This window comes from Triturus cristatus, chromosome 4_2, assembly GCF_964204655.1.
Source record: "Triturus cristatus chromosome 4_2, aTriCri1.1, whole genome shotgun sequence".
Taxonomy (NCBI): Eukaryota; Metazoa; Chordata; class Amphibia; order Caudata; family Salamandridae; genus Triturus; species Triturus cristatus.
In genome coordinates this window covers 495623474-495642850 of record NC_140586.1, presented here as the reverse complement: position 1 = coordinate 495642850, position 19377 = coordinate 495623474, and the positions used below count along the sequence as shown (strand labels likewise).

General features: G+C 45.7%; 1 protein-coding gene across 1 annotated transcript in view; it reads right to left on the bottom strand.

Moving 5' to 3' along the window:
• Window positions 1-19377, bottom strand: part of COL24A1 (collagen type XXIV alpha 1 chain) — an 826732-nt gene that overhangs the window by 196717 nt on the left and 610638 nt on the right. Inside the window, exon 29 of the mRNA XM_085602067.1 lies at window positions 2413-2466. Coding sequence (XP_085458193.1) covers window positions 2413-2466 — 54 coding nt within the window. The remainder of the gene's footprint in view (window positions 1-2412; window positions 2467-19377) is intronic.

Genomic DNA, 19377 nt, shown 5'->3' with positions numbered 1-19377 from the left:
TAAGCAGCAACATATTAGAAAGGATACAATGACACATACAATGTTGTTAAGAGCACACTGTCAATGGAAAGACAACTTCCGGATCCAACATCGGGAATGAAGCAGGAGAAGGAAAGTAATGAAACAGTTCACCAGGAACAGCATGCAAATGCAGGATAACATGTGTCGGGTGTTATTTTTCAAGGCAATCTTTTTATGTAACTTTTTTCACCAAACTATAAAACATGACACAAGAAATAGAGCATGTCCTTGCTTATGTTTTGAACATTCTTTGAGTAAGCATTTCCTTACACTGCAGAGTATGCTGCTTTTACAGAATGTTATTCAGTATGGGTTCTACATTCATCAAATGTTCCCCATCACATGCTGAAAACAATGCACCTCATGCACTGCAATGGAAGCACTTCCTATGAGGCAGTATGACATACCAAAAAGCCACTAGCGTTTACTCATTTGAAGCCCACTGTGTGCATATTTTTGGAAGAGCAGCGATGAAAGTTTTTGCAGGCAGCTGTCATGAATTTCGGAGGCATTTTCACCTCATAAAATACACATTGAAAACGTTTTGTTGGCACGGATTGCTCCATTTTTGGCAAGCAGCATGGTGGAAGCACTAGCACTATTAGTATTGCATATGTCACCATCTATGCATGGGTACGCTCAATGTTAATCCATTTTTCATCCATTGTGACACTTTGTAAATGAGTGCCTATTAATGAAGCACTCCAGACAAGATATTGAAAGGTTACCTAGGACGTGCCCCTCAACCGAAAACACATATAACCCAAGAAAATAACATTCTTACAAATGAATACCGCTGGAAATGCCCCATTAACCTCAACAAATAAATAAACAGGCATCAGTAGAGCACCGATATGTGTTCTGTATTCTTTGCTGTTGTACCAATATTAAGGCCCTCTATATGGCAGAAGAACATTGTCAGTTGTGAACGTATCACTAAGTGATATTAGAACATTGGAATGTTGGTAGCTCAATTGAAAACAGTGGAGTGCTCTGGGCTTCTAATGGCTGGTAGAAGCCCGGAGTTCCAACATTCCAATGTTGTCCCTCACAGTTGTTGCTGTGAACAAAGGCCTCACGGAGCCCATGGGTATTTCAATTCCCTTGGGCTCCATGAGGCTTTTGTTTTATTTGTGAGAACGTTCCGCCCTCCAGTGGCAGAATGTGGTAATAGCCTTATAGCTCTCCGTAGCGTTAAAATCCCGCTCCCATGTTAAAGGCCCAAGCCAATGAGGGTCTTTAATGGCCGGCATAGCCCGCTACGGCAGGCTTCAAGGCTGTGTTAGGACACTGGAATTTGGAGCACTCCAGTGAAGACAATGTAGTGTCTAAGGGCTACTAATGGCTGGTATAAGTCTCTTGCTCTAGTAGGCCAATGATTGTCTTTGTGTTTCTCCCTTTCTAATTTACAACATTCTACCGTTAGTGGGTGGGTTGTTCTAATAGTCGTATAGCCATCCTGCCTCCAGCTATCCCAGTTCCTAAAGGCCCTCTCCCTCTTTATAGGCCTGAGCCCCTTGGGTTCACAGCCTTTAGCAACTAGTACAGCCATCAGCAGCGGGCTATAAAGATATACTATAACATTTTACATAGCAGTAGATTCTCTAGCTTTAGAGATACTACAGCCAATTGTCATGCTTAGAGTTTGTGCACTAATTAGTAAGTGCCCATGTTCCAAGTTCTTTACCTAGGCTTCTGACAATCCAATACCTTCCATGAAGACACCATTCCCACTATAACAAACTGACTGCTATAGCAAGAGCCTCACATGACTGGCTGCAGTTGCAGCTGTCATTCATTGACATTAGGTGCCAAAGGAGATAGGGGAACGCCATGGAGGCCATCTGCTTGCTTTGCAGATCCATCCTCCTCCTGCAGGCATTGTTAGAGAATGACAGTTTGAGCTGGAGTTTAGCATGTGGTACTGAAAGCTTATGCAGAAATTGACATTCTGTGTTAGAAGTCTCTGTGAAAAGAAAGGGGAGACATGGACATCTTGGGGTATCCCCCAAAACCCTTAGAAACATGTTGTAATGTGATCATGTCCCTATTGGTCTTCATACTCGAAGACCACACCATGACACTACAAGTTTTTCTGTTTCAGATCCTAAAAATAAAACCCAACCAACCTCAAATAGAAGATTCAATGAATAAAGACATTTCCCTAGCTCCTTCGAATTATGCACTTAAATCAAGCACTGTAATGGCCTGTCAGGTAGCACCTCTTCACATCTGTCTGCTGGCATTCAAGCTTTACCCTTCTTTGTATGTAATCTAAGATGTTATTTGGGCAATGTAGTGAAGGAACCTAAGCTCCCACATCCCTGTATCTAAATTAATCTACAAAACAATACAACTAGAAATTACAATTTAAGAATAATCATTTATTACCTTAACACCTTGGATCCCTTGCTCTCCTAAAGGGCCATCTGGACCTCTTGGACCCTGAAAACATAAACCAATCAATTCATTTGTAAGTGCAGAGTCTCGATGCTCAGTAATAGTAACATTTGCAGAAATAGACAAAATCTTCAAAAATCATGAACAATCATCAACATTTCTAGTATTTCTTTATTTTATAAAGCACTAGCATGCCATATTGCAGAAACTTCAGAACACTTTGGTAAACTGAAAAAATACAGACATAAAAAATAATAGAAAGTCCTGAAAATGTATTCATCAAAAGAGAGCATAAACGGCGTAAAATTCTAAAACAGTCTATGAAATGCTCGATTCATTAACAGCTCAATTGAAACATGATGAAACATCATTCAAATTTGGAAAGAATATGGGACTTAATTTGTCTAAATTACCTTGAATAAAAACAGGTATTTGTCCTGAACTTAGCTACGTGATAGGTCATAAAATACTCCTTTCGGAAAGTAGAACTATTGAGATATATGTTGCTTGTTACAAAATATGTCTTCACATTTCAGTAGAAAACAGTGTTCAAAAACTAGGCGGAAGAGACCTCAGTCCTTAGGTGAGATGTGGCTGAGTTGCTACATAGACAAAATAGTCTAAAGCATAAAAGTAAACAATGGTTTCTGTGATGAATACCAAATTTACCCTGCGCATTTTGGTAGAAGCCACAAAGCCTTTGACAAAGAAGTGCATGGAGTGTATGAACCGCAGTAACAAAAACAAAACTGCAGTAAGGAAACAGACGCAATAAAATTCCCATACAAATATAATTAAAAGAAAACCCTTTAGTGGCTAAAAGGAGTGAAAGTAAAAACAAATCTAATGTAGGAATTGGTAAATATCCAACATCAATTGTGATCTTTTTTTGAATTTAGAGCAGTATCACAAGTGCTTTGGTTGTATTTTCTAAATCTGTCAATAGGAAGTAGCAATGCATTTAGTTTCAGCTACAGAAACAAACAATGACCCCACGGGTATTACTCTAGACCATAACAATTGTATGGCAATGGTTTCCTTTGAAAACACAGCTGTACTCATTTTCAGAAACAAGGTCCTTGTTTTGAAAGTTGTTGGTGAAAGCCCATGTTCAGGTCAACTTCAGCTTTACATCAATTGTCCCCATTCAATCGAACTGTTTCTTGGGTTAAAGCTATAGAGTTAGGCGGGAAATAGCTTCCACCAGCTCCTTCAAAACCACAGCCAAAGCCCAGCTATAAGTGGACTTTAAAGTTCCCACCAAATAATTTCTACTTACTTTATCTATCAGGACTCTGGCTTCTTTCTATGCATGTGGAACAGTAACCAACAGTAATAGGCCTCAAAGATAAGTTCTGAAGCATGACTCTCCCTGTTAATTGAACAGGATGCTAACTTGCCTATCCCTGAGAATAGCCTTAGCAGTCAGAGAGTCACAGGGAATTGAGAGACTGTGATCTGCCATTTCTTATGTAGTATCCATACTACCATACCTGTTGCATTCTTCTGGTCTTCCCAGATTGGTAGGACTAGACTGTTATACTGCCTACTAGTGGTTGTTGAATTCTCTAAATCTATTGAAGGAAAATTCTCCTGTGCATCTCACACATCATTTTCAGCACGTTCTGCAGTTTATGGTAAATGAATCCCAACAAGTATCATGTCCCAGCTTTCCAAAATGTGTCCAGAGAGGCATAACTGAACATTTCTCTCCATGCCTGGATGTGCTCAGTTCAGCCCACTCCCAATCAAAGGTAAGTGCATAGCTCTTGTTCACCCGTCTGCCATCTCTCCCAGTGAATAACAGGCTAGGGTGTCTCTGATAGTTCTTTCTTTAAAAGAGTGTCTCTGCAGTTCTTCACTTTTCTCACGTGGATGCTAAAACTAAAAAGAGGGAACTTCATTGTTGGTTTGACTTGATGTAACCATTACTTCCTTTGTAAACGTTTGTTAACTACATAGCAGAGCTGATATGCCAGGCCTCAGTTCTTGAATCAGTGGTGTTGCATCTTACTCGGTCAGGCTCTGCTGTTACTTCTGGCCTAGCTTTTTAGCGCGTCGCTCCTCAGCGCTGTATTTTAACTAAATGTGCTTTTTACTAGCGTTTATTTTTCTTGTGCTTTGCTGCTTGGCCTGGGGGCAAGGGTCTCCACTTACCTGCATTTAAAGAGTTGATGCACCGCCGTTTTGGCGGGTCCGGGTCCCGAGGGGGCATATCTATTCAACTTTGGCCGCCATTTTGGATTGGGGCTGTTGGCGCTTTTGCGGGCGCCATCTTAGAGCGTCCTGACGCTCGCTTCAGTCCAGGGGACGCCTATTTAAGGCGGACTCGTGGGGTCTGACGGCGGTCAGGCTCTGCTGTTACTTCTGGCCTAGCTTTTTAGCGCGTCGCTCCTCAGCGCTGTATTTTAACTAAATGTGCTTTTTACTAGCGTTTATTTTTCTTGTGCTTTGCTGCTTGGCCTGGGGGCAAGGGTCTCCACTTACCTGCATTTAAAGAGTTGATGCACCGCCGTTTTGGCGGGTCCGGGTCCCGAGGGGGCATATCTATTCAACTTTGGCCGCCATTTTGGATTGGGGCTGTTGGCGCTTTTGCGGGCGCCATCTTAGAGCGTCCTGACGCTCGCTTCAGTCCAGGGGACGCCTATTTAAGGCGGACTCGTGGGGTCTGACGGCGGTCAGGCTCTGCTGTTACTTCTGGCCTAGCTTTTTAGCGCGTCGCTCCTCAGCGCTGTATTTTAACTAAATGTGCTTTTTACTAGCGTTTATTTTTCTTGTGCTTTGCTGCTTGGCCTGGGGGCAAGGGTCTCCACTTACCTGCATTTAAAGAGTTGATGCACCGCCGTTTTGGCGGGTCCGGGTCCCGAGGGGGCATATCTATTCAACTTTGGCCGCCATTTTGGATTGGGGCTGTTGGCGCTTTTGCGGGCGCCATCTTAGAGCGTCCTGACGCTCGCTTCAGTCCAGGGGACGCCTATTTAAGGCGGACTCGTGGGGTCTGACGGCGGTCAGGCTCTGCTGTTACTTCTGGCCTAGCTTTTTAGCGCGTCGCTCCTCAGCGCTGTATTTTAACTAAATGTGCTTTTTACTAGCGTTTATTTTTCTTGTGCTTTGCTGCTTGGCCTGGGGGCAAGGGTCTCCACTTACCTGCATTTAAAGAGTTGATGCACCGCCGTTTTGGCGGGTCCGGGTCCCGAGGGGGCATATCTATTCAACTTTGGCCGCCATTTTGGATTGGGGCTGTTGGCGCTTTTGCGGGCGCCATCTTAGAGCGTCCTGACGCTCGCTTCAGTCCAGGGGACGCCTATTTAAGGCGGACTCGTGGGGTCTGACGGCGGTCAGGCTCTGCTGTTACTTCTGGCCTAGCTTTTTAGCGCGTCGCTCCTCAGCGCTGTATTTTAACTAAATGTGCTTTTTACTAGCGTTTATTTTTCTTGTGCTTTGCTGCTTGGCCTGGGGGCAAGGGTCTCCACTTACCTGCATTTAAAGAGTTGATGCACCGCCGTTTTGGCGGGTCCGGGTCCCGAGGGGGCATATCTATTCAACTTTGGCCGCCATTTTGGATTGGGGCTGTTGGCGCTTTTGCGGGCGCCATCTTAGAGCGTCCTGACGCTCGCTTCAGTCCAGGGGACGCCTATTTAAAGTCGTCCTCTCCGCGCAGCGGGAACGCGCAGCTGGGACGCCGTCGCTTGGCCGGAGTCGTGCCAGAGTCCTGCCCGTCTGCGCCCGTCCGCGCTAAGGACGCGCGGGACTCTGGCCAGGCCCTGCTGGTACGAGGTGCGGTTGGTTATTTCCAGCCATGTTGACATACTCTTGTGACACCCTGCGTGACCTGGGACGCCGGACTGCTGGCTGTAGCTTACCCCTCCTACATCCATTGGACGGTCCCTATCATTGTGCTGGCTGTCAGTGGTTTTTGGAGCAAGCTACTTCTATTGCCCCCACACGTCCGGTGGCAGCCGTTTGCTATACCTGCCCGGAGCATGTTCTCCGCATTTTTAGTTTTAATGCTAGGTCTCTGGTGTCACATTATCAGGCAGTATTTGACCTGTTGCAGGATGAAAGCCCGGACATCGTGGCTATCACCGAGACATGGCTGAAAGACGAGGACGCAGCCATTATTAATCTGGCATTCCCCCCTGACTATACAGTCCGTACCCTTAATCGATCTTCTAGGGGAGGGGGAATTGCCCTGGCTATTCGTTCTAGTCTTACTTGCTCCTGGACCGCACTGACCATTGCGGGATGTGAAAGTGCGTTGTTTAAGATTCTGGTTACTCCTCACTTCTCACTCTCGGGGATGGTGGTCTATCGTCCCCCAGGGAGCGAGGCGGCGTTTCGCGCCGCTTTCCCGGATGTGGTCAGCTCCTTGGTGGTGGGGTGTCCCAATTTTTCGATTCTGGGGGACCTTAATCTCCATCTCGATAGACCCAACCTACCTGCGGTCAGTGGCATTCTCACGGATTTGGAGGCCTTACAGTTGCTGCAGCTTGTTCAGCAGCCCACCCACATCGGTGGCCACACGCTAGATCCCTTCTTCACTAATTTGACAGATGCTTCTGTCACTGCCGTCTCGCCCCTGGGTTGGACTGATCACTCTTTGGTCGCCATTAGTACCCCTTTATCAGGTAGGACTGTCATCCCTCCTGCTAAGCTGATCGTAAGGCGGCATTGGGGCAAATTACGGTTGGAAGATCTGCACCGTGTCCTCGCTGCAGAGCCATTAGATCCGTTTGTAACTGTTGATTCAGGTTACGATGGGTTCTGCGCGTGGATTTCCAAAGCGCTAGATGCGCTCATTCCACTCACCGCCTGTAAGACCAATGCCAGAGAATCTAGCCCATGGTACGATGGCGCCCTACGTGCGCTCAAGGGCAGTTGCAGGCGCGCAGAGAGGGCTTGGCGGAAGGCGTACGATTCGGGGAAAAAAGCTATCTATCTCGCCTCCGTCAAAGTATACCATCGGGCTGTGTGCCGTGCTCGGGCATTGTATTATACTGCCGAAGTCGGCAACAGCTCTAACCCCTCGAAAACTATTTTCAAATTGATGAAGGATCTTCTAGCTAAGCGCCCCGATACTCCGACGACGGGCTCTACTGCTCATTGTGAGGCTCTTGCGGTGTTCTTTCAGGAAAAGGTCCAAAACATCTATATGACCTTTCCATCCACAGGACCCCCAGTTGAGTCTCCGATTTCCATCTGTGGAGACACAGCCCTGCACTCGCTTCCCCTGTTGACATTGGAAGGGTTTCACATCTTGGCAAAGCAGGTGAAATCTGGGTCCCCCGCCGACCCTCTCAGTTCGGCTCTCTTTAGAGATGAGTCGTTCGTGGGTCGGACCGTGGTACACTCCCTGATCAACATCTCGTTGGAGTCGGGCACGGTCCCCCGTAGCTGGAAGCGGGCGATGGTTTCCCCCATCCTAAAGAAGCCCTCACTGGACCCAGACAAGCCTGAAAACTATCGGCCTATCTCTTTGCTTCCCTGGCCTACCAAAGTAATGGAGGCCCATGTCAACAAAGTTCTCTCGGCCCACCTCATCCAGTTTAACATCTTGGATCCCACCCAAAATGGCTTCCGTGCTGGTCACAGCACGGAGTCTGCCCTTCTCTCCATGGCTGAACACCTACGCACAGTGATGGATGCGGGGCAGACAGCGGCGCTCGTTTTATTAGATCTGAGCGCCGCGTTCGACACCGTGTCCCATCCTATCCTGTTGCATCGCCTGGAGGAGGTCGGGCTGGGTGGCTCTGCCCTCCAGTGGTTTCGCTCTTTCCTGAACGATCGTTTCTTTAGCGTTGCGCTGCCACCGTACCAGTCCCAATTCCTTCCTCTGAGACAGGGGGTCCCGCAAGGCTCCTCGCTGAGTCCCACGCTTTTCAATCTGTATGTGAGACCGCTGGCTGAGATCGTCAAGCAATGGGACATGACTATGGTCTCGTATGCTGACGATACTCAGCTAGCGGTGACTATCAGCGGGGATGCGGATCGGGATGCCCCCAGGTTTCAGAGTGGACTTAGGGCGGTGGCAAGCTGGATGAAGAACAACTGTCTCCAGCTCAACGCGAAGAAAACCGAGATCATGATCGTTGGCAGGAAGGCGGAACTGTGGGGGGACAAGTGGTGGCCCATTGAACTGGGGCCGGTCCCTCTCCCGGTCACTGAACTTAGGAATCTGGGAGTGTGGATGGATCCCGCTCTCAGTTACGAGGGCCACTCGAAGAAAATCGCGGCCGGCTGTTTTGGCATCTTGCGGTCGCTGAGGCCCATTCTTAAGTTCTTTGACCGTGGTACCAAGCAGCTGATAGTCCAGGCCACGGTATTATCTCGCCTGGACTATGCCAGCTCGCTTTTGGTAGGGACCAACGTGGCGGAGACTACCCGCCTTCAACGAGTGCAGAATGCCGCGGCTAGAGCCATTGTAGGCTTACCCCGAAGGAGCTCTGTCTCAGGTGTCTCGAGATCCTTGCATTGGCTCCCCATTAAATCACGCATCCAGTTCAAGGTGTTGTGCTTGGCGTTTAAGATCTTGAGGGGAGTAGGTCCGCCAATTCTTGCTGACCTCCTGTCGTGGTATGTTCCTTCCCGCGCTTTGAGATCGGGAAGCCAAGCGCTCGCGGTGGTCCCCCGATACAGGTTGTGTCGGGCTGGTGGTCGCTCTTTTCGGGTGAGGGCGGCTGAACTCTGGAATTCCCTCCCAGTGGACTTGCGGCTACTGACTGACCTCTTGGCCTTTCGCAAAGCTCTGAAAACGTTTCTTTTTTAAATAGATCTTTTATCTGTGTTGTGTTTCTGCTATCTGTTGCACATTGCCTGCCATGCGCCAGGACGCCCCTTAGCTGGGGCAGCTGTGCGCAATACAAAAGTGCATAACATAACATAACATAACTTCATACCAGATACACTGATGGAAGCCTGTGTTAGGGGCTTATTGCTCCTGGCAAAACGCCACATTGGTTTTAAGGCTTGTGTGTCAGGGCTTACACTCACACTGCGTATCAGGTATCAGAAAAGTCTTGGTTGGTTCAGCATCGGATTCAGTGCTGAGGTGACAGACAGCGAATCCAGGTTAGAGGATTAGGAAGTTGAAGGATGTGGCACTTGGGCCTGGTGATGGTTGAGCAGGGCTTTGGGTTGAACTGTTTAAATCCTGTTCCAAGACAGAAGCCTCCTTTTTATAATGCTAGGTCTAGATCTAGAATGATCACAATCCAACATGGTGCAGTCTATGAGGGATCTGAATTCCTCAAGTCCTTCTGGAACATTAGTGGCAGTGACTTTATAAAAGGTCAGGGACAGAGAAGCACACTGCTTGGCATCATTGTGACTTGGTGTTTTTTTTTAATTTTCCCAGTTTTCCCGAGTACTTAGTAACCTGGCTCTCGCTGACATTAGTTGTTGTACTTACGCTCAATCCTTCGTGTTAGTTGTGGCTAGGGTTATTCCTTGTTTGTATGTTATTTGTGCTTTATTACAATTACTAGTTGTTTCCAGTGTGGCCAGCCATCACTTTCTCTAGCCCAGCAGGCCCAATGCCTTGTAGGCTGTGAGCAACATTCAAATGCCTTTTTCTGGGATAATTGTATTGTTTTCTTTATGTATAAACTACTTTGCTTTTTGCTACTTTCTCCTGAACATGTTCTCAGATCCATGAATGTCCCATCTAGTCCTGCTGTTTACCCATTTTCTCCTTTCTTCATTTTCCCTGTGTCCCCATGGACATCTTTTTGCTTGTATATTTATTTATACATATTGCATCGGGGGCGGGGGGGTCATGGTGATGCTGGCGGGCAAACTGGGTCTTCTCATATCCCTGGTTCATTAAAGGCGTGTTTAAAAACACAAGCTAGTTAGGAACTTTTAATAAAACACCCTCTTGTGATAGTTGTACTTAAACCCCAATTTAACTAATCATTTTCATTACATAGTACAATGCCACAACAATTGGGTATTCAGATTTTTGTTAGCCCCAGTTATAAAAGCGGTCTTCTAAGCATTCTGCAAGCTTACCCGTTTGAATGTTGCCTCAACCGCTCTACTAACTGGACGTATGTACATATTGCCCTCTTTAACATCCAAGTAGGCACAACATACATATTTTGCAGCTGTACTTTACTCTGCTGCTCCACGCACATGTGACTTAGATGAAGTCAGATTTGTTAGTTACATGTTAGGACTGTCTGGTTTGGCATCCCAGCACTGTGGCCTAAGATGCAATGAGACATGGCTGTTTCTGAGCCTTTAGTGGCTTTGGAATTTGCCATTGCGGCCAGTTTTTGCACACTTAACCCTTACATATAAGTAAAATCTCCTCATTAATGTGTGGGATCTAGTTCTCTCTTACTGAGCTGCTGTGTCAAGTCTTTGCTTCCTCTGCATGTATTTTCATTATTTTTGTGTTTGTACATAGGTGATGGCTATGAAAAACATCTCCTCTAAGACAAACATCGTGCTGCAGAGCCTCTACGTGGGTTTGTTAATTGTTCCAGCAGTCCAGATGATCAATCAATCAATCAATCAATCTATCAATCAATCAATCAATCAGGGTTTTTGTAAAGCGTGACTAATCACCCGTTAGAGTCTCGTGGCGCCGGAGTGGGAGATAAGATAAGATGCCCTTAGGCAAGCCTCACACTCGCTTTCCATGCAGGGAGGGTACTGAGGGGCTCTGGTTAGCACCTTCTTGTGTTATTGTCTGATAGACACGAGGATTCTGGATCTGCTGATTTCTTTCCATCTTCTGAAGCCCGAGGTCTGGCTATGGAATACTGGTCGGGGAATAATGATATCTTCCCTCTACCCCAATCCAGAGGCAGACTGAAATCAAGACCCTCAACCCTACTCCTCAGTTTCACAACTTCTTGACAGACGGCATCAACACAAAGTTACCACCTACATCTTCTTGAGCCAGTGAGCTTGGCAATGCAAATTCGCCCAACACTCTTTAACCTTCTGCTTCAGTAGCTGTCAGCAAATGCAATGATGATCTCTGGCGCACAGCCAGAAAACCATTCTACAGCCTGGCAGGCTGAACATATGCAAAATGGACACAAACAGCAGCGATGGGAGAAAACAGAGAAGTGATTAACAAACACGTGGACAATCTCTTGTAACTAAATTTGCCTCTACTTCCCACTTGTGTCCTTGATGGAAACGGTCATATGCATATTACTGTCACAGACTCATGATACAAGGCAAATACCCGGTTTTAGGTATACATATTAACCTGTTTTTATAGGCACTGGTCCTTTGTTAACCCGTTCGTTGCGCCCGTCGGCCAACGGCCGTCGCGAGCACTACCTCAGTAGTGCTGCACACGTCCGTAGGCCGACGCGGCCCCGCCCACTCAATGGAACGCCCCGCACCGCGTGGAATTAACGCCACGGTAAACGGGTTAATATTCACCAAGGATCCTTTATTTACACATATGAAGCCAGATACATCTTATTTAAACTGTATGCATTTAACAGGCTGTTAGAAATTGGGTTTCTGGTTAGCTACGGTATGCACCTAAGCTATGCAGAACACACCACTCCAGTCAGGGCAAGCAAGTTACACACTAAAGTTAACCTGCGCTCACCCTCTCGTAGCTTGGTGCAGAGCAGTCAGGCTTATCATCAGAAGTAATGTGTAAAGCATTTGCGTAACACACACACACAGAAACACAATGAATACACCACAAAAGAGACCCCACATAGAATTATATACAAATATACTATATATTCTACATAACATATGGACCAAAATGACCCGAATCATAATTACTGTGCATACTATGCAAATTCTGTGACAGTACTTGTTATCCTGACAGTGCTAGAATTAGAACAACATACATCAGAACATCAGGGTATGAAATGCAGCAGTGAGGTTAGAACAAAAAGCATATGAATCACAATATGAGTGCAAGTACTGTAACTTGGTATAAGGGAAAAACACCTAAGTCACGACAGATCATCATAAGTCACTATAAACCCATAGATTACCAAATATCCACATAAGACCATAGGGTGCAGCACACCTGCACTCCTATTTTGTGTTATACAGTAGATTCATGTGAAACCCCTGGACACAAGGGCATTCTAACCCAAAACATTGGGCACTGGAACACCGGCGTGGCTATTATACCTTATGTGGCAATTCTAGGTGGTTTCCTGAATGCGGCAGGTTTCCAATGAAAATCAGGAACATCTGTCGAGGTTTCACCCGTAGTATCAGCAAAGTGAAAAGATGCCCCCAAAGCAAGTAAGTGCAACCATAATGCCCCCATGGTGTACACTGTGATGTGAGGGGGAAGCACCAGCTCAAGGGCTTCGCGGGGAGACCTCGCTGGGTCCCCCGCGCACTGCACTACCCAGGATGGCTGCCTGCGATCGTGTAGAGCAGCTGCCGACTCAGGGAGTTTTCCGCATTGTCCGGGCCAAACCAATGTCTCCAACGGGAGAACGACACTTCATCAATCTGGCCGGTGCAGCTGAGAGGGAATCCTTCTGGTGCCGCGCAGGATTTCCTTTCTTCACTTGGCTCCTCCGGTTGCTCCAGTAGCACAAGGGCATGGAAACACACTAACAGGGAATTCCGTTGGAGGCTGCGAGCCTCACCTGCAGCTGCCAGCAGGAAACTGGGAGCCTGGGCACACTGGCAGTGAACAGTCCCTCAAATCAAAGTGCATATCCAGGGACGCAAAGGAGTTGCTCCCCATGAATTGATTGATGAATTTGGCAAACAGTGCCAGCACTTCAGAAACCGTCAGACCAAAACGGCCCAAACATGCACTGTAGGGTAGGCAGTGATAGTGAAGCATTTACCACTAGCTGAACCAGAAAAGGCAAGGAGCATAAACAACGTCCCTTGAAGAACACTTGGGGCACAGGCATGAAGCAGGCAGCAGACCAGCACAAATAAGCAGCTTGCAAAGTGGCAGTCTCTCCAGCAGCCTAGTAGGCAGGCAGGCCAGCACAAGAAAGGAAATAGTGCCAATGGTGGTCCCTCTTGGCAGGACAGCAGTCCCTAGCAATGTACAGCATGTAGAGCCAGCAGCTTCAGGTTACAAGTCCCACACAGTGTCTAAAATCATGGGGTCAGAGTCCCTGTACTTATACTCAAAATGTCTTTGATTGAGGGGTGACCTCACGAGAACCCTTTCAAGTGCAAAACAAACCCCTTTCATATCAGACCTGGCTCCAGACACCAGTAGGGGGCAAATCGACCCTTGGAATGAGGGAAGGACACAACCTATACAAATGTAAAGTGTGAATGCCCCTCTGTCTCCCAACCCAGGAAGAATATCATTATGCAGATTAATGCAGATGTAACTCTCTCACACCCAGCCCTTCTTGTGTGATGGCTGTCTGGAATGTATGCACAAGTGTAGCTGTCACCCAGGACTAGACGAGAATTAAATTCAAGCAGCAAAGCACAAAGAGTCATAAGCACAGAGATATGCCCACTTTCTGAAACTACATACTGCCAAGAAGTTCCTTAATTCGCGCACCGAGCTGCTGCACTGCTTATACAAGAAAGATTCCAAAGTGAACCATATCGTCCGCCGTAATCCAATTTTATCCGCGGTGAACCATCCAGTGAACTGTATTTTAATCCATCTCTGCATATCATTATAGAATCACTCCGGAGACAGCAATTTGACCAGAATGTTTTATTTACGCATATTCAAATGCCTTCTGACGTCCATCCAGGCTAATACATTGGTACGTGCTGGCAATAAAATTTCGATGCGGACACATATAATAACCCAATGCATTTCGAACTATGTTCTTCATCAGGGGTTTGCTGTAAATAAATCAGAAACAACTCTTTAACTGACCATTCAGGCATATACTCGCTGAATCTCAAAAGATGTTATCGAACCTCGCTTAAATCCAAACTTAACCACTCTGAATCTACGATACTTTGTGTCTCCTCCCCATTGCCATAAATATAAAGAAAATGACGCCAACCCTCCCTAGCTTACCCACTACATGAAAATAACAGTTCCCCTTTACCTTGAAGGTGCTAAGTCCGGCATACTCGACCTTTCCGTACTGTGCTGTTAACTAAATTAAACTAATAAGCGGAGCCCATTGGGGAGGGAGAATGGTGTTTGATCTTTTAGTTAACAGCACATACAGATAGGTCGAGTATGCCGGACTTCGCACATTCAGTGCAGCAGCTGGGTGCGCGAAATAAGGCACTTCTTGGCAGTATTTATGATATGCTGTGGTGGGATGATACATGGCGCTGTTTTGCACGCATAATTTTGGCAATTCCAGCAAAAACTTAAAATGTACAAAGGAAGGTGTGCAGCCGCTATTATTCCTCTCACTTTCTGAAACTGGCATTTCTAAAATAGTAATGTAAACTCAACCTACACCAATAAGCAGGATGCATCATTACCATTCTAAACATACCAAACATGGCAACACTACTCCTTCCAGATCAGAAATTATCACTTAAACACATATAAGGGTATTGCCAACGCTAGCCCATGAGACGAGTAAGCCTCACAGCAGTGAGAAGCAAAATAGGCTGTTTGTCACTACTAGGACATGCCACACAATAAAGGCCCTACCTTTCATGTACACACCACCCTGCCCATAGGCATCCCAAGGCCTACCTTAGGGTTGACCTATATGTAATTAAAGAGGAGTTTAAACTTGGCACGAAATTTAAATCGCAAGTCAAAGTGGCAGTAAACTGCGCACACAGGCCCTGCAGTGGCAGGCCTGAGACAGGTTTGAAAGGCTACGTCTGTGAGTGGCACAAGCAGTGCTGCAGGCCCACTGGTAGCATTTAATTTACAGGCCCTGTGTATATGGGATGCCACTGTACAAGAGCCTTCCGAGTAAGTCAAATATGCCAAACAGGCGTAAACCAATCATACCATGTTTTAGAGGAGACAGCACATGCACTTTAGCACTGATTAACAATGGTAAAGTGCCCAGACTCCTAAAACCAACATAAAAAGGGTCGGAAAAATAGGCGGAGGAAGGCAACAATTCTGGGGATAACCCAGCAGAAAGGGCCAGTTCCAACACAGACCTGTAAGGATAGATAGCATCTATGAAATGCAAAGACAAAGGGCCATATTTCGATTGTCTGTAATATGTCAAGTCCTCTAATGCATCATATTGATCTTGTCAATCCAAAGAAGGTACTTTCTTACATATGTTATTTATTTGTATGCACGGACATTTCTTTTACTTTTTATAATGTATTTCATGCTTCTAGTCCTGTTCCAACAGGAAACATTTTTAATAAATGTATGGTTGTTAATAGTTTAATGCTGTTGTCTTTAAACAAATTATTTCTTGTTGGAGCACTTTTTCTAAATGTTCTAATAATTATTTGTGCAATGAAATGTGCAATAGCGATAGAGCCCAAAATGATACTTCTGTTTCTGTTAAATGTAGGATAAAACGAAATACCTTTTGGTAGCCATTTGGTATTTTTTTATGACTTCTTAGTTAACAAATACATTATGTTACTAAGAATGTAGCTTATAATAATTATTTATGTCCTACTAATTCTATTTAGCACTATTTTGTTAATAATAATGGCTATTCACTTCAACTCATTTTTCCTTTGCTTTCTTCGTTTGTTTCTTTTCCTAGCTTTCATACTTTCTTTGTCACCTTTGCGTATTATAACTTTACACGCGATTTATATAATTGCACTGTTGTTTTTTCACATTCTTCTTATAAAGGGTTTGTTTGGTTAATTAGTATTTTTAGATCTTGTACCCATTTTTACAATATGCATTTTTTCTTTTTAACTATACCACCCTTGTCTAGAACTTAGAAATTGAACCTCACACAACAGGTGCTACTAAAACCCAGCTTAATGGTTATCAATTAACCAACCTCGGAAGAACGGAAGGGTGACTTGGCTTTTGCAGGATCCGGAGTCGTCGCCTGCAGATCAAAGCTGTGAGCCATAACCTCGCTGAGAGACCTTGGCCCCGGATGTCAATCGACCGGTGTTGTATCTTTCCCACAAACACAAATGCAGCTCAATGCACTAAACGAGAGCCCAGAACCCAGAGTATCTATCTGTGCAGTGCTTGGGGGGTAACAGCGTGTCCCTCCGAGTACAACTCCTAACAATTATCTTATTAAAATAGCCTTTTTGCGGGCAGAAATGACCCCTGCATTACTGTAAGCTCTAGTGCACATCGGTGACGCATGAAAGGTCAAATGATGGTGGCGCAAACTCTGCCTTCAATTAGCATTTCGCTTTTACTTCTCCCAAAGGAATTCTGAACGCAAACAAATCTGTATTTCAATTACTGGCGGCAAACAGGCCCCAGCCAGGCTTGTTTGCGGAACACAAACAGTTTGCAGCTGGGCACTAAGGCCACCGCTTCACGGTCACATGCCACTTCTCGCCGAACATAGAAAGATAATGACAACATTAGCAGGAAAGGGGGAAATGAGGAGACGGTATCTGTAAAAGTAATTGAGCATTTCAAGCCGTCGCCGTGGATTACGAAGACTGCATGAAGGCATGCATGAGCCCTGTCTAGCACGCCTTGCTTCCAAAATCTGCTCTGGGTTCATATTTAGTCATAATTAATACCCAAATGGCATTCATTTTTGACCCAAGGCAGCCTGGTTTCAGAGCAGTGTGGACCACAGACCTCCTAACCAACATCGTAATCCGAAGGGTGTGGCGAGTTGGACAGACAGAAACTTTGCCACCTGTCCATTAGATATTCTTTTTTAATAGTTCTTTTTTTTTTATAGCTATTATGCGTATAATTGTGCAGAAATGAATCCACGCAGCCGTTCACTGCACGTACATCGTAATTCAGTGACAAGAGGGTAACAAACACTGTGAATTTTGCACCCCTGCTACAACATGGTATGTGCATTATCTCCATGGGTGGCAGGTTATTAAATCATGCATTTTCTTCTATACCTGCATCTTGTTAACAAAGACACAGGCTTCCATAAAGCCAATAAGAAGAGTAAACACAGCCATTAACCCTCGTGCCACGTACAATCCCGCCAACATACGCAGAGACATGTTATGGATGCCAAGACCTCACCATGCCCATAGTGAATTAAGAAAAGTCGAGCATGTGGCAGAGATAATGGACCATCTCATTCTGTCTGAGGACAGGCAAAAGTGATGGTTAACTGTCTGATTCAGAATGGGGACATCTCCGGCACTTCCCGTGGTCCTCCCCACTGCATGCAACCTTGTGCCAGTGGTGCAGTAAGGCACTACCATACATTACCTTATGTAGGGACCAGCCCTGCCCAGCCTCACTTGGTTTCCGTCTTTTCAAGAAACCACAAAGCCAACTGAGTAGGCAGTAAGTACGCCCCTTCCTCAATGTTGTTAATCAATCTGAGCTCTGGAGGGAGGAACGGGTTTTGCATTCTCAGAGCATCTCTTGACTACCCCATCCCCTTCTGTAGAATTTGTGTGAGGTCAGTGGTATAGCTAGACCCTTTGCCACCTGTGGCGGTCCCTGTGTTTGCAGCCCCGTGACGGCCGCAGGTAAGAGCGGAGGGAAATCCGCCACCCCCAAAACTGGTGCCGCCAGGGGCAGACCACCCCCCCTTGCTTCGTGACTGTTTGAGGTAGGAAACAGGCAATCAGGCGGCATTGTTGGACGCCTACTATTTCCGCAACTTGACTTTGTGTGCGGACTAAGAAAAACCATCTTGGCTCTATGCAGATGTGCAGTAAGACTTGACATAATTCGGGGAAATAATACATTTGTGTGACAGACTCTTACTAAGTAGATTGATACTTTGGAGAAGATTTCAAAAGTATGCCTGTGGAATTTGTATAGAACGAACAGAGATGAAAACAGTATAGCTCTAGAGGGTCAAAGGAAAAAATAAATTTAGAGGGAATCTAGGTGGGGTGCAAAGTTATAATAGGGGAGGGAACTATTTCATGTGTTCTGATGCATTGTTCTTTAAAGAGGTACGTCTATAATTCTAGATCTGTAAAGAGTGACTTATCACCCCTAAGGGTTTCCAGGCACAGGGGGCTGTCGGGGAGATTAAGTGAGCTATTGCCCGGAGTGACATGATGGTGAGCTGAACTGCCACCGGCGATCGAACCGCGAGCTCTGCGCTCAGGAGTCAGCTGCTCTGGCTGTTGCACCACACCTCACCCCTGCATTCAGCTATTTCCTAAATGAAGATGCGTAAAGGCACTCCTGATCATTCTAGATCGGTCCAGATCCTGGGTGCACAGATGGAGAAGTCCAGTAGCCTAGTTTTTTTCTTTCTTGCACTTCTTTGTTTCAATCTAATAGTGGGCCTAGGGTCACTGCAGCTGGGGCATTTGTCTTGCAGATTTGTTAAGGTGATCACCGCAATGGCCTTTTTGGATGATGCATCTTGCCTAGAAAAACTGCATGTTGAGGAGACTCTGAGCTAATTTTAGAACAAGAAAGAACAGCTTCTGATAAAAGGGCGTATAATGTCGTTCAGTTATTCACCACTTTTGAGTAGAATTATTTCTGCTCCAAAAACCAGGAAAACTGGTAAAACTATTGTGTGTATTGATGTACACTTCCTAATCATCGCAGGTAGATTTCATGCACATTAGCCACCATTTTAACAAGGTGTTTCCCCTTGTGACTCAGAAGAAAAGGCTGCTTTCCAACTAGTGTACATGTAACACTTTGCAAATAGCATACTAGTACTCCCAATAGGCCAACCATAGTGGTCACAGCATTAAAGGTGACTGTGTCTTCAGATAACATCGTAGCGGACTTCATTCTGAGGGCAAAGTCCGGGGATAAGCCTTAGATTTCTATGCAAAGTTATTTACCTATAGTGATCCGATAGCTCCTATTGTGTAAGGCAGAGTTCTTTGGAGCTGCATTATCCAAATGTTGCAAATGAAACCTATAATTGCTTATTTACTCTTTCATGGCACATCCAGCACTTAAGGATGATAAACACTTGGATCAGTTCAAATATCACACTATAG